Source organism: Peromyscus eremicus, chromosome 6 (assembly GCF_949786415.1).
Source record: "Peromyscus eremicus chromosome 6, PerEre_H2_v1, whole genome shotgun sequence".
NCBI lineage: Eukaryota > Metazoa > Chordata > Mammalia > Rodentia > Cricetidae > Peromyscus > Peromyscus eremicus.
The window spans coordinates 71,184,282-71,209,743 of record NC_081421.1 but is presented as its reverse complement, the minus strand read 5'-3'; the positions used below and the strand labels follow the sequence as shown (position 1 = coordinate 71,209,743).

The 25,462-nt window shown below is 44.1% G+C and overlaps 1 protein-coding gene and 1 long non-coding RNA gene across 4 annotated transcripts in view; one reads left to right on the top strand and one right to left on the bottom strand.

The window, feature by feature from the left end:
• The first annotated feature begins 5,295 nt into the window (after nt 1–5,295).
• LOC131913343 (myomegalin-like) overlaps nt 5,296–25,462 on the top strand; it is a 62,027-nt gene continuing 41,860 nt past the window's right edge. The window contains exons 1-13 of one of the 3 annotated variants that reach the window (XM_059265940.1): nt 5,296–6,843; nt 13,404–13,547; nt 14,560–14,679; nt 14,916–15,008; nt 15,122–15,334; nt 16,758–16,916; nt 17,766–17,879; nt 18,048–18,185; nt 19,085–19,264; nt 20,291–20,485; nt 21,938–22,102; nt 22,252–22,333; nt 23,078–23,169. In XM_059265940.1, coding sequence (XP_059121923.1) covers nt 5,734–6,843; nt 13,404–13,547; nt 14,560–14,679; nt 14,916–15,008; nt 15,122–15,334; nt 16,758–16,916; nt 17,766–17,879; nt 18,048–18,185; nt 19,085–19,264; nt 20,291–20,485; nt 21,938–22,102; nt 22,252–22,333; nt 23,078–23,169 — 2,805 coding nt within the window. In that variant the 5' untranslated portion in view covers nt 5,296–5,733. The remainder of the gene's footprint in view (nt 6,844–13,403; nt 13,548–14,559; nt 14,680–14,915; nt 15,009–15,121; nt 15,335–16,757; nt 16,917–17,765; nt 17,880–18,047; nt 18,186–19,084; nt 19,265–20,290; nt 20,486–21,937; nt 22,103–22,251; nt 22,334–23,077; nt 23,170–25,462) is intronic. The other 2 variants (XM_059265939.1, XM_059265942.1) reach the window with 2 other exon arrangements.
• LOC131913345 (uncharacterized) lies at nt 22,966–24,602 on the bottom strand. Its single transcript, XR_009379870.1, has 3 exons — nt 24,394–24,602; nt 23,898–24,055; nt 22,966–23,146 (listed from the first exon to the last, which is right to left on the bottom strand). It is a non-coding gene; the product is annotated as an uncharacterized LOC131913345 (long non-coding RNA).

Sequence of the window (25,462 nt, the reverse complement as noted above, 5' to 3'; positions counted from 1 at the left end):
AGCCCAGTTTCCTAAAATAATTCCCTTCGTTCAATTCTCTGTTCAAGTGCATGACATCATGTCCAAATTCTTTTGCTTTTGTCAAAATACTGTAACTAAATGCTACTTGCTAAGGTCCTCCGTGACAGTGTGTTATACAGTTGGACCTCAATACCTGTGAATGAACAGTTGCAGAGGATTAGATGCAGAGAGATGCATATGGATGCTCAGCAATCCCCACTTTCTCCTTTACTTATAGGCAAAAATGTGTTCACCCCAACTTCCTAGAATAATACTATCTTCTTTGGCTGGAAGCTTTCCTTTGTCCCTCCTTTCTGACAGCTGTTTCACATGCTACTCCTGCCTCCTCCAACTTTCTCAGTCCACACTAGTCTCAGTGTTTTTCTTCCACACCAGATTGTGTCTGTACCATTTAGTTAGGCATTTATTCTAATTACCTCTGCCTGAGGGCTCAACAAAGCCAGAGAAAACATCAAGTTTGCATACATTCATGTTGACTGGCTTTCATACTTAATACATACTCAAAGTTTTATTTATGAAACTATGGTTATTTAATAACTTAATGCAAAATGATCTGATGTTTACTATCATAACTTGGATTCTGCTAAAATGCATGACTGCAATCTGTAGATATACCAGAAGTCTCCTGCTTTTAAAGCCCAAGTTTCCAAATACTACATTAATTAGTGGAAAGCACCATTGTTTCTAGTTTCCAGAACACAGAGACCATGCACCGGTTTGTGTGTTAGCACTAAGCCTAAACGGCTTTACTTGAACACTATTTCATCTTCTTGTTCTTCTTTTGTTTGTTTGTTTCATCTATTCCTGAACCATTTTTGTGGTGGGACGAGCTTTAATTAATTAGAACAGTTAGGACATCAAACCCAGTGCAGCTGGTTTGGAACATGGGGATTTCCCACCTCTCATTCCCTTGGAAACTCCCTCCCAAGCCAGAATTAGATGTTAGAAACAGCTTTGTTGCCTTACAGTGCATACAGAAGTGGTGCTGGTGATTCCAAGGGAAACTTCTTAGACTCTAATACCTAAACAGGGATGGTACCAACAACAAAACAACCAACAAAATGCTACCACAGTAATACTTGTCCACCACAATGGAAATATAGTCCTCCTTCCTTTTTTCCTTTTCTTTCTGAGTTTTTGAGACAGGGTCACCCCCTGTTGCCTGGACTGACTTAGAATTCACAGTATAAGCACAGGCTAGCAGTGTCAATTCGATCTTCCTGCCTCAGCTTCATGAAGGCTGGGATAATATGCTGGCAAGAGCTGCCATCTCCAACTATGGTATAGTTTTTTAAATTCAACATTAATTTTGTGAATAGTTCTTAGATAGATTTTTTCGTTTATCTATCTACATAATTTCTGGCCTTTTTTCTCTTTCAAAAATTATTTTATTTTTATGTGCATGTGTATATCTGTGCACCACGTGTGCAGTGTCCACGGAGATCAGAAGAAAGCATCAGATCCTCTGGAACTGGAGTTACAGAAGGTTGTGAGCCACCCTGTATGTGCTGGGAACTGAACCTGGGTCCTCTCTGAGAATAGTAAGTGCTCGTAACACAGAGCCATTTCTCTAGCCTTTCTGGAACTTTTGATGTTTACTGAGTTGTTTTCTGAATCCAGCTTAGTAGTTCTAGTTCAGTGATTTTTAAAGCAGCATCAGCAAGACTGGGGAATTTGTTAGGAGGTCCATGACTGGATAAATCTGTATTTTAACACCCCGTCCCCAAACATACACACCTCATTCTGATGGGATACTAAAGTCTGAAAACTGTTGTATTTTAAAAGTTCATATTGTCCATTAGGAATCTAAGGACCAGATGTAAGTGACGTCACCTAAGGTTAGCTACCTAAGTAGTAAGTACTAAGTTACTAAGTGCTTGTGAATGTGCTCACCAGTCATTTTATTCTTTCTTTCTTTTTTAGAGATACGGTCTGAATATAGTCAAGGCTAGCCTCCATCTCACTGTGTAGCTGAGTACTACCTTGAACTCCTTATCCCCTTGCCTCTATCTCCCCCATGCTAAGATTGTAGGCATGAGCCTCCACACCCAGGTTGTTATCATTCATTCTCCTCAGGACAAACTACTGATACAGCCCAGTGATAACTCCACAATAAGAAACCTATTCTCAAGCTTTCTATTTGTGCATTCAGTAAGTTTTAGAAGTAATCATTCTATATTAAAGCATCACAAAAATCTTCAGCCTCACCTTAATCACATACATTACTTCAATCTTAAATGCAGGGGATGCACGTGCATGGAACTGTGTTTTCTAAACTTCATATTAAACAAGAACAAGATGTTTTTTTCATTTGCAGTTGGGTCATTTACAGAATGTCTTCCAGACTGTGTTTTATCTCCCCAGTTTTTAAAGCTATTCTGTGCTAAAGTGGGGATTGTTTTCTGCTAAAGATTAAAAGCATTTAGGCAATGCATATCTACATTTTACATATCTATTTTAGTACCATATACTTATATCAAATCTACAACTCTAAAAGTGCTCGATTTCATGAGCGTTGGAAGCTGCACAAACCCATGTACCCATCATTCAAGACATGGCAGAGAAAATCTTTACTGGCCCAGAAAATGTCTTTGTCTTTTGTCCTAGTTAGGGGGTTACTGTTGCTGTGATGAAACACCAATTGGGAAGCAAATTGGGAAGGAAAAGGTTTATTTGGTTTACACTTCCACATCACTGTTCACCATTGAAGGAACTCAGGACGGATATCTAACAGGGCAGGAACCTGGAGGCAGGAGATGATGCAGAGGCCATGGAGGAGTGCTGCTTACTGACTTGCTCCTCATGGCTTGCTCAGCTTGCTTTCTTATAGGATCCAGGACTACTAGCCTGGGGCCAGCTCCACCTACAATGGGCTGGGCCCTCACATATCAATCACTAGTTAAGAAAATGCCCCAAGGCTTGCCTTCAGTCAGATTTTATGGAGGCCTTTTTCTCAATTGAGGATCCTTCCTCTCGGATAACTCTAGATTATTCCAAGGTCACATAAAACATACTCATTTCAGTCCCCAGATATAACCATTATTAATTTGTATATCCCTATTTGAGCCTTTGTCTATATTGAGTTGCCCACACTATGTGTACATCATGTAAGTTACAAACATTTCCCTTTACTTTCAAGTTTTATGGCTTAGATCTAAGTAGAACCTGGTATGTTAAATTGGCACAGCCTTTGGCTTTACCTCTGGGGTCTTTTCTAAATTTAAAAGACATTTAGGGCTGGAGAGATGACCTAGCTGTTAAGAGTACTTGTTTCTCTTACACAGAGGGCATGGATTCAGTTCCCAGCACCTATATGGCTCATAACCATCTGGAACTGCAAGTTTCAGGCCCAGAGAAACCAACTCCCTCTTCTGAACTTGCCTGCATGTATATGCACCAGGCACATATGTGGTGCATATACCTTCATGCATATACATACATGCAGGAAAAATATTCATGCACATATAGTTTTTTTAAGCTAAAATTTTTTTAAAGAAAATATTTAATGAAAAAAAAACCCAGAAAATTAAAGGTGATACCTGAATATTCATTGGTCTAAATTCAAATGATTCATAGTCTATATATAGAATGATATATCTTCAGTTAGTTCCTTCTACCCCATTTTGCTTCCTTCTAAGGAGCCACTGTTAACTACAAATTGTGATGAAGATGACCATAAGGATCATAAAATGCTAAACTTATTGTCATGTTTCTTCTAAGTTTTATTTTTAAACTTTAGGCTTCAAGATTTTGTTTTGTTTTGTTTTGTTTTTAAATCTACACTAATTACCTTTTGACTATGATCAAGTGATTTTAAATACCAATGATCATGTTAGGTAGGGCTAGTTCTGGTGTGATAGATAACTCACCATCTATTTTTCGATGTAATTTTGGAGTATTTTATCTAGGGGGGAGTAGAATGCTCTTTGCCTGTCCATCAGTTAGGGTGAGTCCAGAAACCCTCGTATATTTCAAAAATTGTTGCTCAGTTTCTTATGACTTTCAAGCTCACATATCTAGAGGATACAAAACTGCAGCTGTTTCCTTGGAATCCCATTTTATGATCTTGACTAGAGGATCAGAATCTGTGTCTTTAGATGAAATTATATATGCAAAGTTACGTTGCAGACAAAGCTCCAGGATTTTGTTTAGGTGATTAGAATAATTACAACAGCCCCGGTCTCACAATGTTAGAATTCATAAGTCGGTTAGGGACTTGAGTTCCTGCTCTGGGGGAAGTTCAAGTGGTTCCTGGGGATAAGGTTCCTCCTCTGGTATTTGCCTCTCAAGTCCGGAAGTGAATTCTTAACCCACAACAGTTTGTGTTACCACCATCTCAACCAGTAGATGCTCCACGTTCCCTTCCTTTGTGTGTGAAGTTCAGTACACAAGGGTGGGGGGCTTAAGTGCACGGTAGTAAAACCCAGTACTAACCATGCCAGTGAATTTCCAGCCCTAATTCTGAAGTACTTGAGTTGAAAACATTCTCAAAGAAGCCACTGTCTCCCCTCTCCATGTCGTGATACTCTTCTCTCAGGAGGCCTCAAGCTTGACAAAGCCCTTTCTCTTGTTATCTTTAAAATCTTGATTAACAGATGCAGTCACCCGGAGTTTGCTGGACTCCTCTCTCAGGTGCTTGCATTGTGCACTGTCCATGCCCCACTCCCCACTCCATAAAAGGACAAAACACCTAGGCCAGCTGGGCCTAGCCACCCATCCCCCAACCCTGATGGGAGAAACACTAGTCTCCGTTCTTAGATCCATCCAACAGCAGGGAAGGTTCAACCTTAGCTTGGCAGCGGCAAACCCGCTCCACCTGCCTCCTCTAGTTATCAGGCCCTCCCCACCCATCTCGGCCGGCCGCCTGGGGCCTTCTGACCCCAGAGGCAGACAGAATTAGGAGAGGAGGTGGGGCGGCGGCAGGAGAAGGCGGTGGCGCAGCGGTACCTAGTGGCACCGCCAGGCCACGTCCAGAGTACGTGGCACTCACTGGCCGTGGACCGACAGGGAGGGGACTGGGCTTTCTCCTCCCTGGGAGGAGCCTCAAGGCATCCAGCAGAGGAGGGAGATTCCTTGAAGGGATCAGGGCGTGCATTTGGTGAGATCTTATCAGAGTAAAGCAGCCCGGCACTGGCCTGACACCTGGTTTTCCACTCTCCACTCGGAGACAAGCCCGCCTTACCGGGATAGCTGGAGAGACTGGATTGAGGGCGGGGGCGATGCGCTCGCCAGCCCGCATGCGCAGAGCCGCCGCGGTCGGACTACAACTCCCAGAGGAGTCTCGCGGAGGCCGCCTGCCCCGGCGCCATCTTGAAATCTGATGCCTCATCGCCCGGGCTTTGCGTCAGCCCCGAGCCTCTGCAACAGTCCGGGAGCCCTGCCTGCCCGCCCGGGAGGACGTAGAGGACACGGCGGCCCGCCGGAGAGACAGCTGTAGGGGCCTTGGCAGCGTCGGCGCTCGGCTCGCATCCTGTCACTCAGCATCCCCCTCGGTGTTTCCGCGCCCGCCCCCTGCCCGAGGGGCGGGGCTGGCCGTGTGGTACCCAGAGCCTGCGCGCTCTGAGGTGCGCCCCTACCCAGTGAGGACCCCGGGCAGGACCATGCCAGCCACAGACAATCAAGGTGGGAAGAGGAGCGCATCCCAGAGCCAGTGAGCAGCTCGCAGCTGGGGCCGTTACAGAGACGCTCGCTCGGCACCCTCCCGGAGTAAAGATGAAAGAGATTTGCAGGATCTGTGCCCGGGAGCTGTGTGGAAACCAGCGGCGTTGGATCTTCCATACCACGTCCAAGCTCAACCTCCAAGTTCTGCTTTCCTACGTCCTAGGCAAAGATGTCACTCGTGATGGCAGAGCCGAGTTTGCTTGCAGCAAGTGCGCTTTCATGCTCGATCGCATCTATCGATTTGATACTGTTATTGCAAGGATCGAAGCCCTGTCTCTCGAGCGCTTGCAGAAGCTGCTGCTGGAAAAGGATCGCCTCAAGTTTTGCATCGCCAGTATGTATCGGAAGAATAACGATGACTCTGGCGAGGAGAATAAGGCGGGGAGTGGGACGGTTGACATTTCCAGCTTGCCAGACATGAGGTACTCTGCCCTGCTCCAGGAAGACTTTGCCTTTTCAGGGTTTGAGTGCTGGGTTGAAAATGAGGATCAGATTCAGGAGTCACACAGCTGTCATGGTTCTGAAGGCCCCGGAAACCGACCCAGGAGATGCCGTGGTTGTGCGGCTTTGCGGGTTGCGGATTCTGACTATGAAGCCATTTGTAAGGTGCCTCGCAAAGTGGCCAGAAGTATTTCTTATGCCCCCTCTAGCAGGTACTCTACCAGCATTTGCACCGAAGAACCAGCATTGTCCGAGGTTGGGCCGCCAGACTTAGCAAGCACAAAAGTACCCCCGGATGGAGAAAGCATGGAGGAAGGGACGCCAGGTTCCTCGGTGGAATCTTTGGATGCTAGTGTGCAGGCCAGTCCTCCCCAACAGAAAGACGAGGAAACGGAGAGAAGTACCAAAGAACTTCTAAAGTGTGACTATTGTTCGGATGAACAGGCTCCACAGCATTTCTGTAACCACAAACTGGAGCTAGCTCTTAGCATGATTAAAGGTCTTGAATATAAGCCCCTTCAGAGTCCCCGAGGGAGCAAGCTTCCAATTCCAGTGAAATCCAGCCCACTTGGAGCCAAGCCTGGCCATATCATGACAAATGGAGTTAGTTCCAGTTTCCTTAACAGGCCTTTGACACCTGTGAGCTATCCTTTGGACCTTTCAGACCTACAGGAGCTGTGGGATGATCTCGATGAAGAGTATTTGCCACTCCAGTTCCAGGTATACACAATGGCTACATGCGTGCCTTTCTGATGAGCTGTCCATAGGTTTCCCGTGATTTGATGAGTTTCAGGATAATAATGTTCTAGGCTGGAAAAAAAATAACCTTTAAGCCCATCTTGGCTATACTTTTGTTTTGTTTTTTGGTTTTTCAAGACAGGATTTCTCTGTTTAACAGTCCTGGCTGTCCTGGAACTCACTCTGTAGACCAAGCTGGTCTCGAACTCACTGAGATCTACCTGTCTCTGCCTCCCAAGTGCTGGGAATAAAGGCATGCGCCACCACCACCCGGCCGAGTTGGCTATACTTTTTGCTCATGCCCCATTTAGTAAATGTGACTTACACTTAGGTAAATTGTTTTTCATAAACCTTTTAAACATTATTTGTTGATTTTTCTATTGTCAAAATTGTGTATCTTTTACATATCAAAAGATAAAGATTCTTTTCCTGTAGAAAGAAGACATTTCATTTCACTTATGGCACCAAAAGTCCCCCCACCCATTGATTTTTTTGCCATTTTTGTTTTTAGATTTGTGCATGATATCTTCCATTGTCTTTCTGTAAGAGAGTTAGGTTCCTGGCCAGTTCTCCCTGGAGCGTTAAGCTTTTCATCCCCCAGATGCCTCAAAATGGGTAGCGCATAGCATAGGGTGGGTAAAACCTGTTAATCTCTCGAAGGAACATCTGGGCAATGTTTATTATAATAACAGTCATTTGAGAATCAATGGTGACTCGTTCATGGAAGATATTTGGGAATTCAAATGTTGTCACTCATAAAGTTAAGGCAAAGACTGTACAGGCAGCTTTTCTACTCAGCCATACTGAAAGGTAGTTGTTAGTAAGAAAGGGATTCACTCACCATAGTCTTGACTTTCTTCATGACTGGAGAATGAACTTAATTTGAACTATTCACACCCACCTAACAGATTGCAGACCACCCTTTAAATTCAGCTATTTACAGGGACCAGGTAGCTGTTACTTTGTTTCCACAGCAACACTAAATGCTAGATTCAATTAACTTTGTTAAACATCCTGGCACAATTGGCAAAGGTGGACAATCTAGAAGTCACTGGGAATCTTAGTCCTCAGTCAACAGGGGTCCAGAAACTTACAGTCTGGTAATGAGTGAAGTTGAGGTTCCAGTGAAATAGGATTTTTGAGGCATAGTTAGACCGCATGTAAAATCTGTATACCAATAAGAACGTTAGCAGAAAGAACAAGGAATGTTTTAAAATATATGCAAAACAGTGCTTTCATTACATGCCTAGCACCTAGGTGCTTCCTTTCTTTCTTTAATGGAGCCTCACTTCTGTGTTTGGCCCAAACAGTGTTTCTGTGACCAGACATAGATGCTACAAATTAAACGTGGTATTCTCATATTAGCATCTGAAAATAGGCTGGTCACGATGGGGAAATAAGTTGTTTTTTGTTAATTTTCTTTTTGATTTGTAGATACAAGAACCTTGAAAGCAAACTTTTTCTTACAACAGAACCGTTCTTTTTAGTCATTTTGATTCCTTTGTTTAATCCTCCACTGAACCCATTGTATGTGTATTAACTGTCAGCATGAAGATCCCTCCTGGTGGCTTGGCTTCCGTCCCACCCTCACCCCTACACCTCCTTCCTTATAGTAAGATAAACAGCAACAGTATATTTCTCTTGCTTTCTGATACTATGCAAATCGTTTATTTGCCTTCTGTGGACACTGCCTCTTCAGATCATCTGCAGAAAGGTTTGACGTCTGGTTCTGGGTAGTAATTTCCTTCTTTATTTCCTGACATAGGAAAGCTACGATAAGGGGGTGTGGTCCTTTAGTAAACAGCAATCCACGGAGCTCTGGGCCACTACAGGCTTCTTTCTGTCCACATTCAAAGAGCATACCTTTGCTTCAAACCTTACAATGGCAAGGCCTGCTCCCTTGGGACTATTGTGAATTTGTCTCACTTAAATCTTTGCTGTATATTTTGGTAGATCAGGCCCTTTGGGAAATACAGACATTAAATACTAGTCAAAGGTTGGGTCTTTAATTTTATGCTAACAGTTGGTTCTTGTTTGTGTCTGATGATTAACAGTAGGATAGGCGATTATAGCAGTTTGAGATCTGTGACTCACTATTAGGATTAGAACATGCCCGGAAAAATGCTGCTGATGCAGAGGTAAAAACAACTGCTCTTTAGCCTTGTGTTGTGTACACTAGGCCTGGACATCGCTCCCCTTTTTCAGATTGATGAAGCATGCATACTAACTCTGACTTGAAAGTAATTAATTTGAAAGGACATTGTGGTTAGGTCATGGTCGTAGAAGCCAAGTATCTGGGAATTACCCTAATGCTACTAATCTATGGATCACCGACATCGGGCTCTGTAGAATCTTTCCAGGACCTATAAGCCTATGTGCTTAGTACTTCACAAGAACTTAGTACACAGTCCTGACTCAGAGGAACTTACTAAATGGCCTTTGGGCTTCTCTGAAAAGTCATTTTCCCTGCTATAAAAGAGTAAATGATGAAGAGAGGTGAAACAGACACCTCCCATGTCTTAAATAAGTCATTCACAGAATCAGAAGTTTCCTGTGATTCAGGTTGAGCCATTCACATGAGATGCAGATTCCTTGCCTGTGGCAATCTTCTGCTTCAAAGTTGCCCCTCCTGTATCCTTGTGTTTATGTACACGGAGGCGTAGAGACCACATATATGTGAATATAAACGTGGGCATACAGAGGAACATATACAAGGAAATGATCTTGCTTCCAAGAGGGCTGCTGAAGGATTAGAACATTGCCTGGGAAGTAGGAGACAGGCCTGTTTTAGTTGGGTTTCTTTTTATGGGTCTCATTCATTAAGCACAAACCTTTGATCCCTAAAATGTTCCTGACGGTATGGTGAGCTGTGGGTTCATAGGAATAAAAGCTGCATCACCAGCTGCAATTTAGTTTTCCCTGGACACTTCTGAACCTTTTCTGTCACTTGACTATCTTAAACTACCTTATGTAGCTTTCCATTTCCTTGTATGTAAAGTGGGATTGGAATGGCTGGTTAGCATATTATGGCTTCCTTCAGAGCCCTAAATTCTCTGATGTAAAGTGAATGAATAGGACTACCTTCCTGCTGTTTTAATAGTGAAACTGTTCCCTGATCCCAGCACTAGAGCTTTAGGGCTTGAGTCTGAGGTCTTGTTTATGCTAGGTAAACATAATAGCTGCACTGTATTTCCAGTCCTAGAGTGAATTTCTTCAATTCTGCTTGCTATGGTTGAGATTTCATATTTGTAGTGGACATGACTGGAGAGTTATTTTACACCGAGGAAACAAAAAGCCAGGTCTTATAGGGGCTGCTCTACCACTGAATCACTGACAATTTTCTTTGTCCGTTAGAATTGTAGGTATCTATTTCAGTCATCACTTGTGGTATGTGTGTGACATCATTCCTATTGCTCCAGGGGAGGCGTCTTGTATTCACAACAAATATCTCAAGTATTTCTGGGAGTCATCATCCTTGCTTCTTCTTCTCGGGCCCCCACTTGTCTGGAGCCACAGCACATTAACCGGCCCAGACCCATCCGCTTATCTCCTCACTGCTGTCTTTCTGATCCAGCCACCTTTCACCTGCTTCCTGGCTGATCGCCTTTCTGCCGGGGCTTCTTGACTGTGCATCAGGGGCTTCTTGACTGTGCATCATCACAGAGCAGCTGGAGCGAGCTTTTGAACACGTAAATAGGATTGCTTTTCTGCTAGAAAACTCTGCAGTCAGGGCTGGGGACAGAGCTGCACGAGGCCCCAGGTTTGATATGCAGCACCATCAAAAATAAAAAGTGAGTACATGAACTACTGCAGACACTTCTCATCCCGGTTCAGATAAATCTAGCTGAATTATCCCCTCTGTACAGGAGTGTAAGACCCGGGCTGTGCCTCCCTTAACACTTGATCCTGTTACTCTGCCCTTTGTCCTGTGTGTTCTAATAAGACCCCCATCAGCCTGTATCCCTCTGGTGCACTTGATCTGTGGCTAATCTGAATTGAAATGTGCTCTAAGTGTAAAATAGACCTCAGATTTCAAATACTTAAAAATTACAATATCTTATTTTTTATATTGATCACATTTGTAATGTTTTAAAAATATTAGCTTAAACATTGTCAAAACTAAGTTCACTTTTTAAATTTATTTATTTATTCAGGGAAGCTATGAGAAAATTAAAAATTACACCCGTGCCTCACGCTGTATTTCTCTTGGGATATACCTTTCTAGACATACAGGCCTTTCTTTTCCAGGCTCAGATTCCGTCAGCTGTTCTCTCTGACTGGCTGGATCCTCCGTTGCTATAGAATGACTGTCTCTTGACCCCTTCAGATGTCCATTTGGATACTGTCTCAGAAGGAACCCTCCTCTAGTTGATATAAAGTAACAGTCTCCAATTCTCCGTAGTACTTTTCCTGTGTTACTACAAAGGAGGAACCACTAGTGGATACTCCATATTTGCTGATACTCTGTATTTCCGTATTTATTGTGTAGCCACCAAATCCAAGTGCTGTAAAGTCTGCTTCAAGAGCAGTCACTTTTGTCCTATACAGTTTTTTTTTCCCTCCAACATAGTGTGTGCTCCTTAGTGCTCAACAGGTGTGTGTTGAGGGAGCGGATGAAGTTAACGAGCTGTACTGAGAGGCGTAACCAGGGTAAAGGGGCCCACTTCACTCCCATGTCTCCTCAAAGCAAGCCTTGAAGTCCAGCTTCTAGAGGATGCTCTCAGAAGGCTGAGCGTCTTCATGGGTCATTGTCAACTTCAGCACTCTTCTGGTTGTTTTAATTTCCTGTCATGTGTTTGTGTCTGGGACCATGTCTTAGTACTGCTTCAATCATCTCACCTTGTAGGATTTAAAGGTTTTGTTTTATCAATTTGTTTAGTGGGGATAAAACAGCCTTTTAATGAGCTGCTCAGAAATCGCTGTGGGCTTGTAAACAAGGTGATAAAGCATCCTCATTTGTACCTGTTCTTCCTGACAGAATTAATTGCACCCTTTTCATTCTTAGCAGTGGTTTGAAACTGGGCGCCATGGAGTAGGCTTGCAGTCTTAGCAGTTGAGAAGCTGAGGCAAAGTTGTGAGCTTGAGGCCAGACTGGGTTATGAAACCGTCTCAAAGGAAAAAAAAAGAAAAGAAAAAAAAAGAAAGGAAAAACGGTGATTTGATGTCAGTGGTCAGTTACAAGATCACTCTGCTTAGAAAAGTAACAAAGTTGATATTTTGTATCCACTAGCCCCACTCATTCCTCCCCTTTTTCCAGAACATTCTTCCTCACTTGCCATAGCCGGCTGCGAACATCTCATCCTCATTTTTAGATCTAGATAAATTTTGTCTCTCCCAAGAATCTTTTTTATATGACCTGTCAAGACGAATTAGTCTTTTGGTATGACCACTTCCTCAAGAGACCAAGACTGTTGGGCTCCAGAGCTAAATATTTGCCTGAATTGTACTCCCCACAGAACCTCACACCACGCTCTGTATTTTAGTGTTAGAAACGGTGATAAACAGCCCTGGGGAAACAGAACACACCTGACTTCCTCCACACAGTCCCTTGCAGGAAGACATTTACAGTCAGCTGTAACCCCAGGCCCTGGAGGGTGGTAAAGTTCGAGCGTGTGAAGAAAGAAACACATGAATAGCTGTTCTTTGTTCTCCTGAAGAGAAAGGGGCTGGCAGGGAGGGAGGACTTAATGCCCCACGAGTTCCTTGGGCAGCCCGTATTTTAGCTCCTCGTGATCTTCAGGTGTAGTTTGATGTGTAGTCCACCTTATGCTCTTCAAGGTTCAGTATTCTTAGAAAGCACATGTCCTTCCAGACTGTTACGGTTATGTTTTTATTTTTATTTTCCACCCTTCATTTTTAATACTTTTGATTTATGGAGCCAAAAAAAAAAAAAAAAGAGAGAGACAAAAGCCTCCCACGCTTCCTCACCTGGATTTACCAAGTGCTACTGCTGTTTTGCCACATTTTTGCCTTGCAAACAAGTGAGACTTATTAATAGTTATGGAGATTTGCCATTTACTCTAGATACTCCATATGTATTTCTTAAGGACAAGGGCATCTCCTATCAACGGTAGTATAAACTAAGGAGATTTGGTGACCAGAAATGCTGTTTTCTAATGGATGGCCCATATTAAAAAAGGGTTACAGGTTTTCCAACAACACAAACAGGCTTGTTATAGGACAGGTAATTGGAATGTAACTTTGACCCTTTGATGTCTTTGTTATTTCCTGGTTAGACAGAATGAAAGAGAATGAAGCAAATATTGGATTGCCATAATCCTGTTCTTTTTTTTAAGTGCCTCTTCTCTTTAAATTCTGAGTTATTTGCTTTCCCCGACAAAGCAGGGTTTGTGAGAACGGGTAGAGAATGACAAGTGGTAGGGACGGTGGTTTCACATCACTGATGACCGGTGACTTCCGGAAGACAGCCCTGCCACTTGCTAAGAGTGCTCTCTGGAAAAGGAGGCCCAGTTTGAACATGGAAATCAAATGGGTTGTTGACTGCGTTCACTCAGTGTGCTTGTCTCCCTGCTGCCTCCCAGCCCCAGCCTGAAAAGTTACTCAAGCAACAGAAGCTGAGCTCCGAGGAGACCCCTGTAACCCAGGCTGTTATCAGTAAATCTGTGTCTGATTCCCACGTGGAAGAGCTCCAGGACAAAATCCAGCAAACAGAGGCCACCAACAAGGTAAGGCCAGAACTGGCTCTAGCCCAGCTCCGTCATCCTGAGTAGGACTTGGGAGGTGAATACTGTGGCATTCCCGGTTCTCTGGGGAGTAGTTGATTTCAAAGAATAGTTCTACACTTTCATCTTTATTTCCTTCCTTGTCTGTGTGAGTTGTGTGCATACAGGTAGGTATGCATGTGGGTGCACGCGGACTAGAAGTCAGTCTCGGGTACTCTTCCCCAGGAACTATCTACCTTGGGGTATTTGGGAGACATAGTCTTTCACTGGGACCCGGGGCTTGAAAATTAGGCTAGGTTGGTTGGCAGCAAGCTCAGGGATCCATCTGTTTTCACCTTCCCAGAGTTAGGATTACAAGCACACACCTTTTTATGTGACTGCTGGGGTCAAACTCAGATCCTCATAGCTTGCCCAGACCTTCCCTTTGTTTCTTCTCAGGATTTTAGTTTGTTCCATGCGTACCCCAATTTCTGCTGCCATCTAGGAATGAGATTAGACCCTCTATGTGATCTTTAACTCTGTATAGTAAGACTCTAAGACCGGAAGTCCGTGCTCTTGATCTTTAACTCTGTATAGTAAGGCTCTGAGACCAGAAGTCCGTGCTCTTGATGTTAGTGTGCCTTCTTATTCCTGTATAGTCCATAGATTTAATATCTGCTTACAAGGCAGTCGTCCCAAGGGGGCTCCTGAATATCTGCTCTAGTACGCTTTTATAGTAGCCTGTCCTATACTAGACAGCAGGCACTCCTTGGTCATATGGAAGGGCCGGAAGAATAGTATGGCTTTGGACATAGAGAATGTGCAGTGCATGAGAACTGAGGGGTTCGAGTATTGAGGGAAGCAGTTCATATTCGCTACCTCTCTTCATGTTCAGACTCTCATGGTTACTATGCACAGGAAAGAAACGAGACAGTATGCCCTAAGACTTTCTCTAAACCCGAGATGTACAGGACAGGTTGATGGCCCTCGAGTTAAAGCCATCATGGAGCTAACAGAGTTTTTCTGCTGAATTCAGATTCTTCAAGAGAAACTGAATGAAATGAGCTGTGAACTAAAATCCGCACAGGAGTCGTCTCAGGAGCAAGATGTGACAATTCAAAGCCTCAAGGAATCACTAAAAAGCAGGGAAAGTGAGGTAAAATGTTACGTAATCACAGGCCTGTGGGAAATAGTTCATCCTGTGGAAGTAGATAAGTACTCTGTATTTTGTAGAAGTCACTCCTGTGAGAGTAGCAAACCTTACCATGGAAAGTTGTCCACTTAGTAGGTATTTTGGAATGATTCTGTTGCTAGCGTCTGTGCAGGAGAGATAATGTAATTTGTTATGTGTAGTTTGTTACCATCAGCATGCTATCCCTCTCTCATTTCCAGACCGAGGAGCTGTACCAGGTGATCGAAGGTCAAAATGACACAATGGTGACGCTCCGTGAGATGCTGCACCAAAGCCAGCTTGGACAGCTTCACGTACGTGAGGGCCGTAGGCAGGAGTGGCGTCCCCTGGGCTGCACAGTTCTCCCTGCTGCTCCAGGCTTTCCTCCTTGTGATTGTGATTATGACTATGGTTCTGCTCTTTTCAGAGCTCAGAGGGAGCGGCCCCAGCTCAGCAACAGGTGGCCCTGCTTGATCTTCAGAGTGCTCTGTTCTGTAGCCAGCTTGAAATCCAGAAGCTGCAGAGGCTGGTGCGCCAGAAAGAACGGCAACTGGCCGATGTCAAGCGATGCATGCAGTTTGTAGAGGCTGCGGCACAGGAGAGAGAGCAACAGAAGGAAGCTGCTTGGAAACATAACCAGGTAAATCATTAACCGTTTGATTGCTCCCAAGGCTGACTTTGCCCCCACAGTAACTTTTTAGCAGGCCGGTTTGTGCCGAACCTGAACCCTTGAATCATTTGCTTAGTCTAATCTGGTTCAGTATTTGTTGCCCGTGGGTCATGTACCAGGTGAGCAGACTGTGTCCTGGAAATATAAAGGTGAAAATCAGAGACTCTGCCTCTTCAATTACTTAGTTTAGTAGGAGAGGCAGTCAGGTGACAGTTACAATAGGGCGAATACTGCCAAAGATGCAGCTTTATGTTCCTATGTCTAAGAGGGGCTGGGGAAGGAAGGCATGGGAAAGCTTCATGAAGGAGGAGGTATCTGCTGTCCTGTCGTTCTGAAAGCGTAAAGACAGCTGGGGCGGGTGAGATGGCCCAGCAAGTAAAATGCGCTTGCCTCACAAGCAGTTGAGCCCCAGGACCTCTGCTGGAAGGAGAGAACCAACTCCTGAACATTGTTCCCTTGGACCTCCACACATGCACACCTGCACTCACATGCATCACACACACACACACACACACACAAAGTAAATAAATGAACTGAATTGAAAAAGTCATTAGGTAAAGTAGGGAAGGGCATTTACATCTATAATTAGCATGTAAGCATTATACCTCTTATCTTATTAGTGTGGAGCACATGCTATATCTCCTATTTTAGTAGTTCAGAAATTAATTATGAGCCCTGAATTTCCTTTAGAAATACTGAAATTTCAAATATTTTTCAGGGTTGGGGTATAATGCAAATTATGAAGCTGAATTCTTTAGGGGTGAAGATGGTAGCAGCTCTGAGCTTAGTAAAGGGCTCCGGGGTACAGTGCAGACTCTCCCTTGGCAGACTTCAGAGCTGTCCTTTCAAACCAGAAAGTGAACGCTGAACTACGCTGTCAAATCAACTTTCTACTCCATAACTTTCATAAGCTTTCATATCCTGTTTGATTTATGCCCTATATACATTTCTATATCAATTTAAATAATGGTATTTTTTGCTACTTTATTTTTTTATTTATTTTATTTTTTTTTGGTTTTTCGAGACAGGGTTTCTCTGTGTAGCTTTGCGCCTCTCCTGGAACTCACTTGGTAGCCCAGGCTGGCCTCGAACTCACAGAGATCTGCCTGGCTCTGCCTCCCGAGTGCTGGGATTAAAGGCGTGCGCCACCACCGCCCGGCACTACTTTATATTTTATGCTGTAGTTTTTGGCTGTCTATTTTGTTTTGAGGATGAGATCAAAATGTGTTGCCTAAGCTGGCCTTGAATTTGAGATCCTTCTGCCTTGGGCTCTCTGGAGGCTGGGATTATAGACAGGGGTCATCATGCCCAGCTTGTCTTGACAGTATTAAGACCTTCATACCTGATGATCATGTGGAAAGGTTAGTTTAAAAAGAGGACAAATTTATTTCAGGAATTACGAAAAGCTTTACAACACCTCCAAGGAGAACTGCATAGTAAGAACCAACAGCTTCATACCCTAGAGATGGAAAAATACAATGAGATTCGAATCCGGGAACAAGACATTCAGCACCTCCGTCAGAGTCTGAGTCTCAAAGAGCAACTGTTTCAGGTGAGTTCTCCAACCACAGCCAGGCTTCTGGAGCTCTCAGATGCCTACCTCAAGGCCTGCCTCGTGCCTCATGTGTGAGTGATGGAGCTGGAAACACGTAAAATGAGTAGAACATGCAATCCATGAAGCAGCTACCCAGCAAGTAACTAGCTCTGTGTGCAAACGTAAACGGCGTAGGCAGTATTCAGCAAACAGAACACCTCTGAGTCAGACATTCTGCCTCATGAGACATGACAGAAGATATGAACTTCCACAGAATTCAACGACAGAAGGAAAATTTAGGGGAAAATAGGGCACTAAGAGGTGTGATCAGTTGTTACCTACTCTAAGCTTTTGGGATATTGAATTGCCTAAATTTCAGAGCATATGATTTTTATGTACCATTGTGTATAATTCCCACTCCCTCACAGTACCCATGCCACATCTTCATTTGAGAAGTATCTTTTTGTTGTATTTGGTTTTGTTTTCTTCTGAGACAGGGTCTGACCATGTGGCCCTGGCTGGCCTGGAGCTCTGTAGACCAGGCTGGCCTCTAACTTACAGAAATCCACCTGCCTCTGCCTCCTTATTGCTGGCATCACAGGAATGCCCCATCAGGCCTAGCTCAAAATCTCTGCTGAGATCTTTACTGACACCTTTTGGCGGAGTCGGACAGCGTGTCCTGTGTTTCCATGAGCAGACTACCTTGCCTACTAGTCCGTTCGTTGGTTGCAGAATCATTAACAAGTTACATATCTGTTATCTCTGAGGGTTTTGTGTATGTGTGCTAAATAACAAATTTCCTGAAAAACCATGAAGAAATTCAGCTAAGAGGTAAAGGGATAAAGGAAAGTCCTTTTGTCTTATTAGGAACTTCAGGAGCTCCTACGGTATCGAGATAACCCAGACAAAACTCCAGAAACGAATGAGCTGTTGCTGGAGAAAATGCAGCAGCAAATACAAGCCCAAGCTGTTGTTCTGGAGGTACGCAGCCAGCTCCTGCATGACTCTGCTGATGGTCTAGCTGCACTCGGTGTCTGAAGGACTGCGTTGGGGCTTCAGTTTTCTGTTCGTTCACATTTGGGGCCTACTTGATTAAAGGTGGTAGTTTAGTGAACCCTCCGGAATTTAGAAGCCTTATTTTCCTTGCAGCGGGCTCTAGAGGAAAAGTTCTCCGCTCTACAAGAAAAGGACAAGGAATTGCAGCAGCTTCACCTGGCTGTGAGAGAGCGAGATCATGATCTGGAGAGGCTGCGTAGCGTCCTGTCCGCCAATGAAACCACCATGCAAGTAAGAGCCAAATCCACCTTGCTCTCCCCGCTCCCTCCCCCCCCCCCCATTGCCTTCTAGGCCTGAAGCCTCAGCCTCGAAGCATTGTTCTATGAGACCCAGAGTTTCAGAACCAAAGAAAAACAGCAGCATTCTCTCATTCCACCACTGCCATCGGAGAGGGAGGCTTCGAAGCTTTACATTGTAGATCTAGAGGGGGAGTAGTGCATGGAGATGGCTGTGTGCGTGGTTCTGACTTCTCATCCTTGTCTAGTAATATGGACGTGCGCATACGCTTTCCAGTGAGCACTGCTGGGGTAATGTGTACACACGCATACTTTATATTGTGTTTTTCACATTGATACGATATAGATACCAATGTATTATGTGACCACTTGTTTTCTTTTTCTTTCTTTTTGTTTGTTTGTTTGTTTGTTTATTTTTGAGACAGGGTTTCTCTGTGTAGCTTTGTGCCTTTCCTGGAACTCACTTTGGTAGCCCAGGCTGGCCTCGAACTCACAGAGATCCGCCTGGCTCTGCCTCCCGAGTGCTGGGATTAAAGGTGTGCGCCACCACCGCCCGGCGACCGCTTGTTTTCTTAACATACACTTTTAGCTTTTTTTTTTGCATACTTACTCTAGATCCTGTCTAGCCTCCATCTGTCAGTTCTTAAAGAAGCCATTCACTTTAAAGAAGCCATTCACTTTTTCTTGAGAGAAACTGCCCCCATCCTATTTATCATACATTCTATATTTACCTCTCTATAAACCACATTAAAGGAAAACGCTGGTTTGACATTCTGTGTTTTCTCCTCTTACAAAAAGGGACAGGAGGGTGTAGGTTAAAGGTGGGACAGATCTCTCATCCTGAGGAGTGTGGGGTGCCCCTTTGCCTTACGTTTGCCATGTCTGTCCCTGTAGAGTATGGAGGGTCTCCTGAGGGCCAAAGGCCTGGAACTGGAGCAGTTAACTGCCACCTGTCAAAACCTCCAGTGGCTGAAAGCAGAATTGGAAACCAAATCTGGCCACTGGCGGAAGGAACAGGAGAGCGTCCTTCAGCAGTTACAGACATCCCTGCACAACAAGGACAAAGAGGTGGAGGTAAGACCACCTCTCAGTAACTCCAGAGCATGGATGGGCTCAGGGATGCTGGACACAGCCCCAGGCAGCACCCTCCAGGCTGCAGGAGCCGGCAACCCAAGTCTTCAACTATATCCCATGCCTGGGCGAGTAGCTACCTTTCCCTGGGAATCCTCTTTACAACTGTAAACACCATATGCCATTTATCGTTCTCAGAGAAGCTGTATGAGAATTAATTAGATCTAAAAATACCTCTGTATTAAAACTAACCTGTATTATAATAGTTACGATGTACTTGCTGGGTCAGGCATCGTTTTAAGAGCTCAAGGGAAATGAACTTCGTGAATCTTCCCAAGTTCATGAGGACATACTCTGCTTTCCAAGCAAAGACCTAGACGTTTGAGGTTAAGTAACTTGTCAGAGCAGCGTAGCAGAGACGCAGGGCTGCCTCAGTCCAGCCAGTAGGGCCCCACGGTTTTAAGCACCCAGGCTGTACTTCTGCGTAGACCAGGAGCTGTAGTGGTATTCCTCTCCTTACTGGTACAGTTCCCTTGGTCCTCTTTTTTTTTTTTCTCAGACAGGGTCTTGCTTTGTATCCAGGCTGGCTGCAAGCTTGCCTCCTCCTTCTTGAGGCTTGGGCTTGCAGGGGGCATGTGCCCCTCACTCTCACTCCATTCCCTTAGCCCATGGCTCTGTCCTCCCCCTCCAAGGTGACATATACTGCAGAGGGAGTGAAGGAGCTCAGTGTTCCATTGCTCCACCCGCCATTAACTGTCATGTGCCCAAGCATAAGGAAAACTGCTTACTTCAGAAATCGTGAAAGCTGCCATTCTAGGTGTTTCTCTTTATTGTTTGTATTTGTTCAGAGTATATATGTCTAGCCTTCCAAGTCATGGGCCTGTGCTAGGTGTGGGGAAACAAATGATAAGGCATTATAATGTTCCCAAGAATCTTATAGTTACTTTACAATGGGTTCCTACAACCCTTTCAATATGTGGTAGAGAAAATTCTGTCCTCCAGAAATTTATACCTTCCCTTTCCCTTTAGGATCTCAGGGCAACATTACTCTGCAAACTCGGACCCGGCCAGAGCGAGATAACTGAGGAGCTGTGCCAGCGCCTGCAGCAGAAAGAAAAGATGCTGCAGGACCTTCTGAGTGACCAGAATAAACAAGCCGTGGAGCATGAAATGGAGATCCAGGGGCTGCTTCAGTCCATGAGTACCCGGGAGCAAGCGAGCCAAGTAAGCGTTACTGCAGAACCAGACAAGGGTCCTGTGATACTCATGTCAGCAGATAGGAAGTGTGGGGCCTGTGACTCAGGCTCACTCTCTCTACAATCAGCTTGGCTTCTCCTTCAGTGTATGAACTACAGCTGTACCTCAGCCAGAAATGGTTAGAACATTGCATTTGGAAGGTGGCCTACACAATGCATGTATCCATTATCTTCATTTTCTTAATCTTCTGATTGTTTTGGAGAAAGGAGAATGGAATTCTGAAATATTATCTAAGTTATCAAGACTTGAGTGATCACCCCTACCTCAAAAGAGTCCAAATTTTACAAACTGAAAATGCAAGCTTTTTTTTTTAAATTTTCATTTAGAAATTGTGATGGGAGCTCAGCTATTCATCTAAACAATTGGTTTCATCCTAGAGAAAGTTGGTGCTATAACTAGCTAACAGGGTTCCAGTTCATTATCTCAGCGCCCCTGAAAGTTTGCAGTTACTATTGTATGTGTGCCTGGGTATACATGATGTATGTGTAGGCACGTGTGCCATGGTGCATTGATGGGGATCAGAGAGCAGCATCGTGGAGCTGGTTCTCTCCTGCCACCTTCACACGGGTTCCAGGGATCAAGTTCAGGTCACCGGCGCCTTCACCTGCTGAGCCATCTTGCCAGCCCTGAGTTCGTGTCTGTACATTAATGGTCACAAATAAGTTCTAGGCCTTCCCCTTGTGTTGTCATCTTCTTAGAAAACTGGCAGAAATAAGCTAGTTGGAATATTTAAATTTTTTCCATTGGTTGATAGTTTCATACATTTACATATTGTATTTTAGTCATTTTCTCCCCCATTCTTTTTTCCTCCATCCCCATTCCCACGGAGACCCTTTCCCCGCCTCCTGCCTTCAAGTCGTTTTTGTGTATCAACAATGAGTCTAATTGGGATTTCTTGCCTAACCATGAGTGGGAGGGTAATTACTGAAGCAAAGGCTACTTATCAATGCTACACCACCGAAGAAATGGTACCTCCCCCTCCAATAACTATTGGCCGTCAGCAAGTCTGGGGAGGCTCTGAGGCCCCTCCCCCATCTGTGATAGAGTGTTGACAGGCCCATGTTTTTTTATTTTTTTCCTTTTGCTTACTCTTTTGGGGAGATTTTTTTCTTCTACTCTTTTCCTAAACTATTAAAATATAACCTTTTTATGAGAATGTAATACGTGCATGCAATCTCTTTTTATCACATTCGCCCTTCACTCTTCCAAGAACCTGGAGGTGATTGACAACCACCGGTAACTCCAGTCCCAGAGGACCTCCTCCTGCCCTCTGCAGGCACTGTACACACGTAGGACACATGCAGGCAAAACACTCATGCACATAAAATAAAAAGAAATCTTCAAAGAAACTTGAAAATCAGTTTTATTTTCTGCTATAACGTCTTTCTAATAATGTTCTCTGTGATTCCTTCTTACCAGGCTGCTGCAGAAAAAATGGCTCAAGCCTTCCTGGAGAGAAACTCAGAGTTACACGCCCTGCGCCAGTACCTGGGGAGAGACCTCATCCCCTTCCGGGCACTCCTCTTAGACCAGCAGGTTGACGTGACTTCCATCAGCCCCGACCTTGGAGAGCAGGCTGATCAAGTAAGAGCTGTAGACTCACATAGGCATCCACGGCAACTGCATTGCCTGTTTACTTTTGAGGCAGCAATTGCAAACTGAGACTATTCCAAGTCTGTCATTGTGATCATGGTCCTCGTGTCTCTAAACCCCACAACCGTTCCACTTTTCAGAGCTCTATGCAGATGCCCTCCAGAGATGAAAGCACTTCACTGACTGCTAAAGAAGATGCCAGCGTGCCCAGGCCCACGTTAGGTGAGCACCAATTCTGTGTTGTGAAGACTCCCTCTGCTGTTCCTGCTCCATTGCTGTCTAGTAGATTGACGAGGACACATCATGATAGTTCCAAAAACCAGTTTGGATTCCCCTGAAATCTAGAGACACATCACTTCCAAGAAAAACAGCCCAAACTTTACATGGATTCTTTTTAGTTCTTTTCTTTAACTCATTGTCAAACCAACTTACATATTGAAAATTAAACATTCACTTCAGAAATTAAATATGTAAAAAGGTGGACTCAGAAGGCCCATCCGTATCCCTGTTTCTCTCTCATTTCTACTCACTCCCTAAGGGTACTACATTTCTTTTCTGGGTTGTCCTCCTTCCTGTGTATGTTTTTAAACAATAAGCAGACGGTTTACAAGTGTGTAGGGATGGGTGTATCATTTCCTTCTTCCCCTGGTAAATGTTCTTTTACATCTGTATTTAGTATCTTTGAAATCCAAATAAGCTGCTCACTCACTTCATTCTCAATCTTTCTCGGCTGTGTAGTGTAGTCTGCTGGCTGACGTGTGGTTGTCTGTTCCATTCCTTCTCTTTAGCATGTGGTTTGGTTGATTGTGGGGTTTCCATTACAGATATTGCTACAGACTAAAGCAGGTGCATGTATATATTTTTTAAGTGCTGGGATGTGTTCTTAGAGTAAACCTCTCAGAAACAGGGCAGCACAGGTCACAGCATGTTTCAGTGATTAAAAGTAGTGTTGTGCATTTATCTCAGGAGACTCGGACACAGTTGCAGGGCTGGAGAAAGAACTGAGTAATGCCAAGGAGGAACTCGAGCTCATGGCTAAAAAAGAAAGAGAAAGCCAGGTAAGTTTGCTAGTCAAGACCAGTCCGCGAATTTCTATTGTTTCTTTCAAACTGGTTTATGTTTTAAACATTCCAACTCTCCATGTATAATATCTGGCTCCAAATGCAAGATAGGCCTTTCTTCTTTTTGGAGAGGAACACAAATTGTTGTATATCTTCGTCACCTCGACAAGATGCTCTCACTGCCGTGAAAGCATCAAATCTTTTTGCTTGTTCCTCCTACTGGTAAGTAAAATAAAATAATTGTAAAGCACTTGTGCAAAACAGAAGTGTTGTGTAATTCCTGCCTAAAATGATGACATCAGATGCATGAAGTTTGCAAACAGTAAACAAGAGGCGGGTGAGCGTGAGCAATACTGTGTATTGAGCATTCTTCACATGCACTGTGCTAGTCAAGTGACCACACTCACAACTCCACATGACATAGATGATATCATCACAAATAGGAAATAGCAATTTTTTTAACACTGATGTGGGGGCTCATCATAATGCCAGATTGAGGTTTAAACTTGTCTTAACACCCCAAGTACTTCCTAAGAAGTCTTTTCCTAGAGCAGGTATTTTCCCTACCTTCTGTTTTTGACTCTCTCTGCCAATGGAGTTTTAATCCACTTTTTTAGAAGATGCTTCAGCCTTCCCAATGCAACCAGCTGCATATCCAGCTAGGATGCAGATTAGGAGACAGCTTAGGACTCCGCCCAGAGGGACAGACTGAACTGAAGACTGACATGTAGCTGCAACATCCCGTCAGCTCAGTCAGTGTCCTGGACTCCTAGGGTAACATTAGGAAGCATCACGACTTGATGTCTAATGTAACGCAGATGTCCGGATCATACCTCTTGATTCCGTGACTGTATTTCTTTTCTTACGGACTTGCATTATATAACTCAGTTTTGAAAACACAAGTATGCAGTATTTCACAATTTTCAATTTAATAATGCCCCAGTTGCCCTCCCTGCTCTGGTTCCGCTGTAGCTGTTACATGATTATTCACGTCAAGTATTACAGTTCCCACATACTTCCCACTTTACTCATGCATTTCCAATCTAGAACAATGTTCCTTTTTGCTTCTGTCCTGTTTTGAGGGTCATAAAATTGCAGGGGCTATGACTATGTGTTTTGAATAAGTGATACTTTCCATTGCTCAGCTTTATGTATCCCTAATCTACCGCTTACTTCTCAGCTCAATACCGTTACACACTCCCTCTAATACTGGGTACTTACTAACAGCCACTCGTTTCACTGATTTTCTGCCACATGCCAAGCATTTTGAAGATGTTTTCTGTAGTCCTTGGTGGCCCTGGAAGTACATACTCTCTTTTACCGATGCAGAAACTAAACCTCAGTGTAAAAACTTTGTCAGTAGCTGGTGCTAGGATTGAAAACCTGTGTCAGTCTGTCTTCAGACCTCAATCATGCTGCAAGAATGTTTTCTTAAGTTTACCATTTTTTTTAAATTATTTTATGTGTATAGGTATTTTTTTGTACATGTATGTCTATGCACCATGTGTGTGCCGAGAGCCTGCAGAGGCCACAAGAGGGCATCAGTTCCCCTGGGGCTGGGGGTACAGATGATTGTGAGCTGCCACAAGAGTGCTGGGAATCAAACCTGGGCCATCCAGAAGAGCAGCCAGTGCTCCTAACCACTGAGCCGTCTCTCCAGCCCTGTTGTTTTCTTTAATGCTGCAGATCCTGAGATATGTAATTATAGTAATCTCTGAGGGGGGCACAATAGTTGTCCGTAGCTCTGAACAACCTGAAAAATAAAATCAGCAGCAGACACTATCAACTTTATTATCGATAAAGTCTCAGGTATAGAACCAGCTAGGCCCTGAGTTATGAGGATTGACTGGTCCAGTCACAGGCAGCTTGGCCTGAGCGAAGCAGGGGTAAAAGCAAGCCTTCCACAGGCAGCTAGCTGTCTGTGTGGAGGACTGGTAGGGGAAAGCCAAGCTTCCTGGTTTATTCTGCCACCGCATACTGTCTTAAAATAGGCTTTTCAAAAGTTTACTTAAAATAACTGGCCATTGCCATAAAGACTATATGGATGTACAATACCTGTCAAAAAGACATTAAATTTGGCAGCCTGATTTGTCTTCCCTGACTTGAACTACTTACTAACTCTGTGATTTTAAGTTAGTTCCTTAATTTCCCCTTGCCCCAGCTGTCTTGTCTATACACTGAAGGGTAGAAATCATCTTAACTATAATTGAAGAGAGGTTACATCCTGGGATCTGGGGGAGGATTTTCGTGCCAGTTCCTTCTTGAGACACATTCTCTAAGCCAGAGCTGG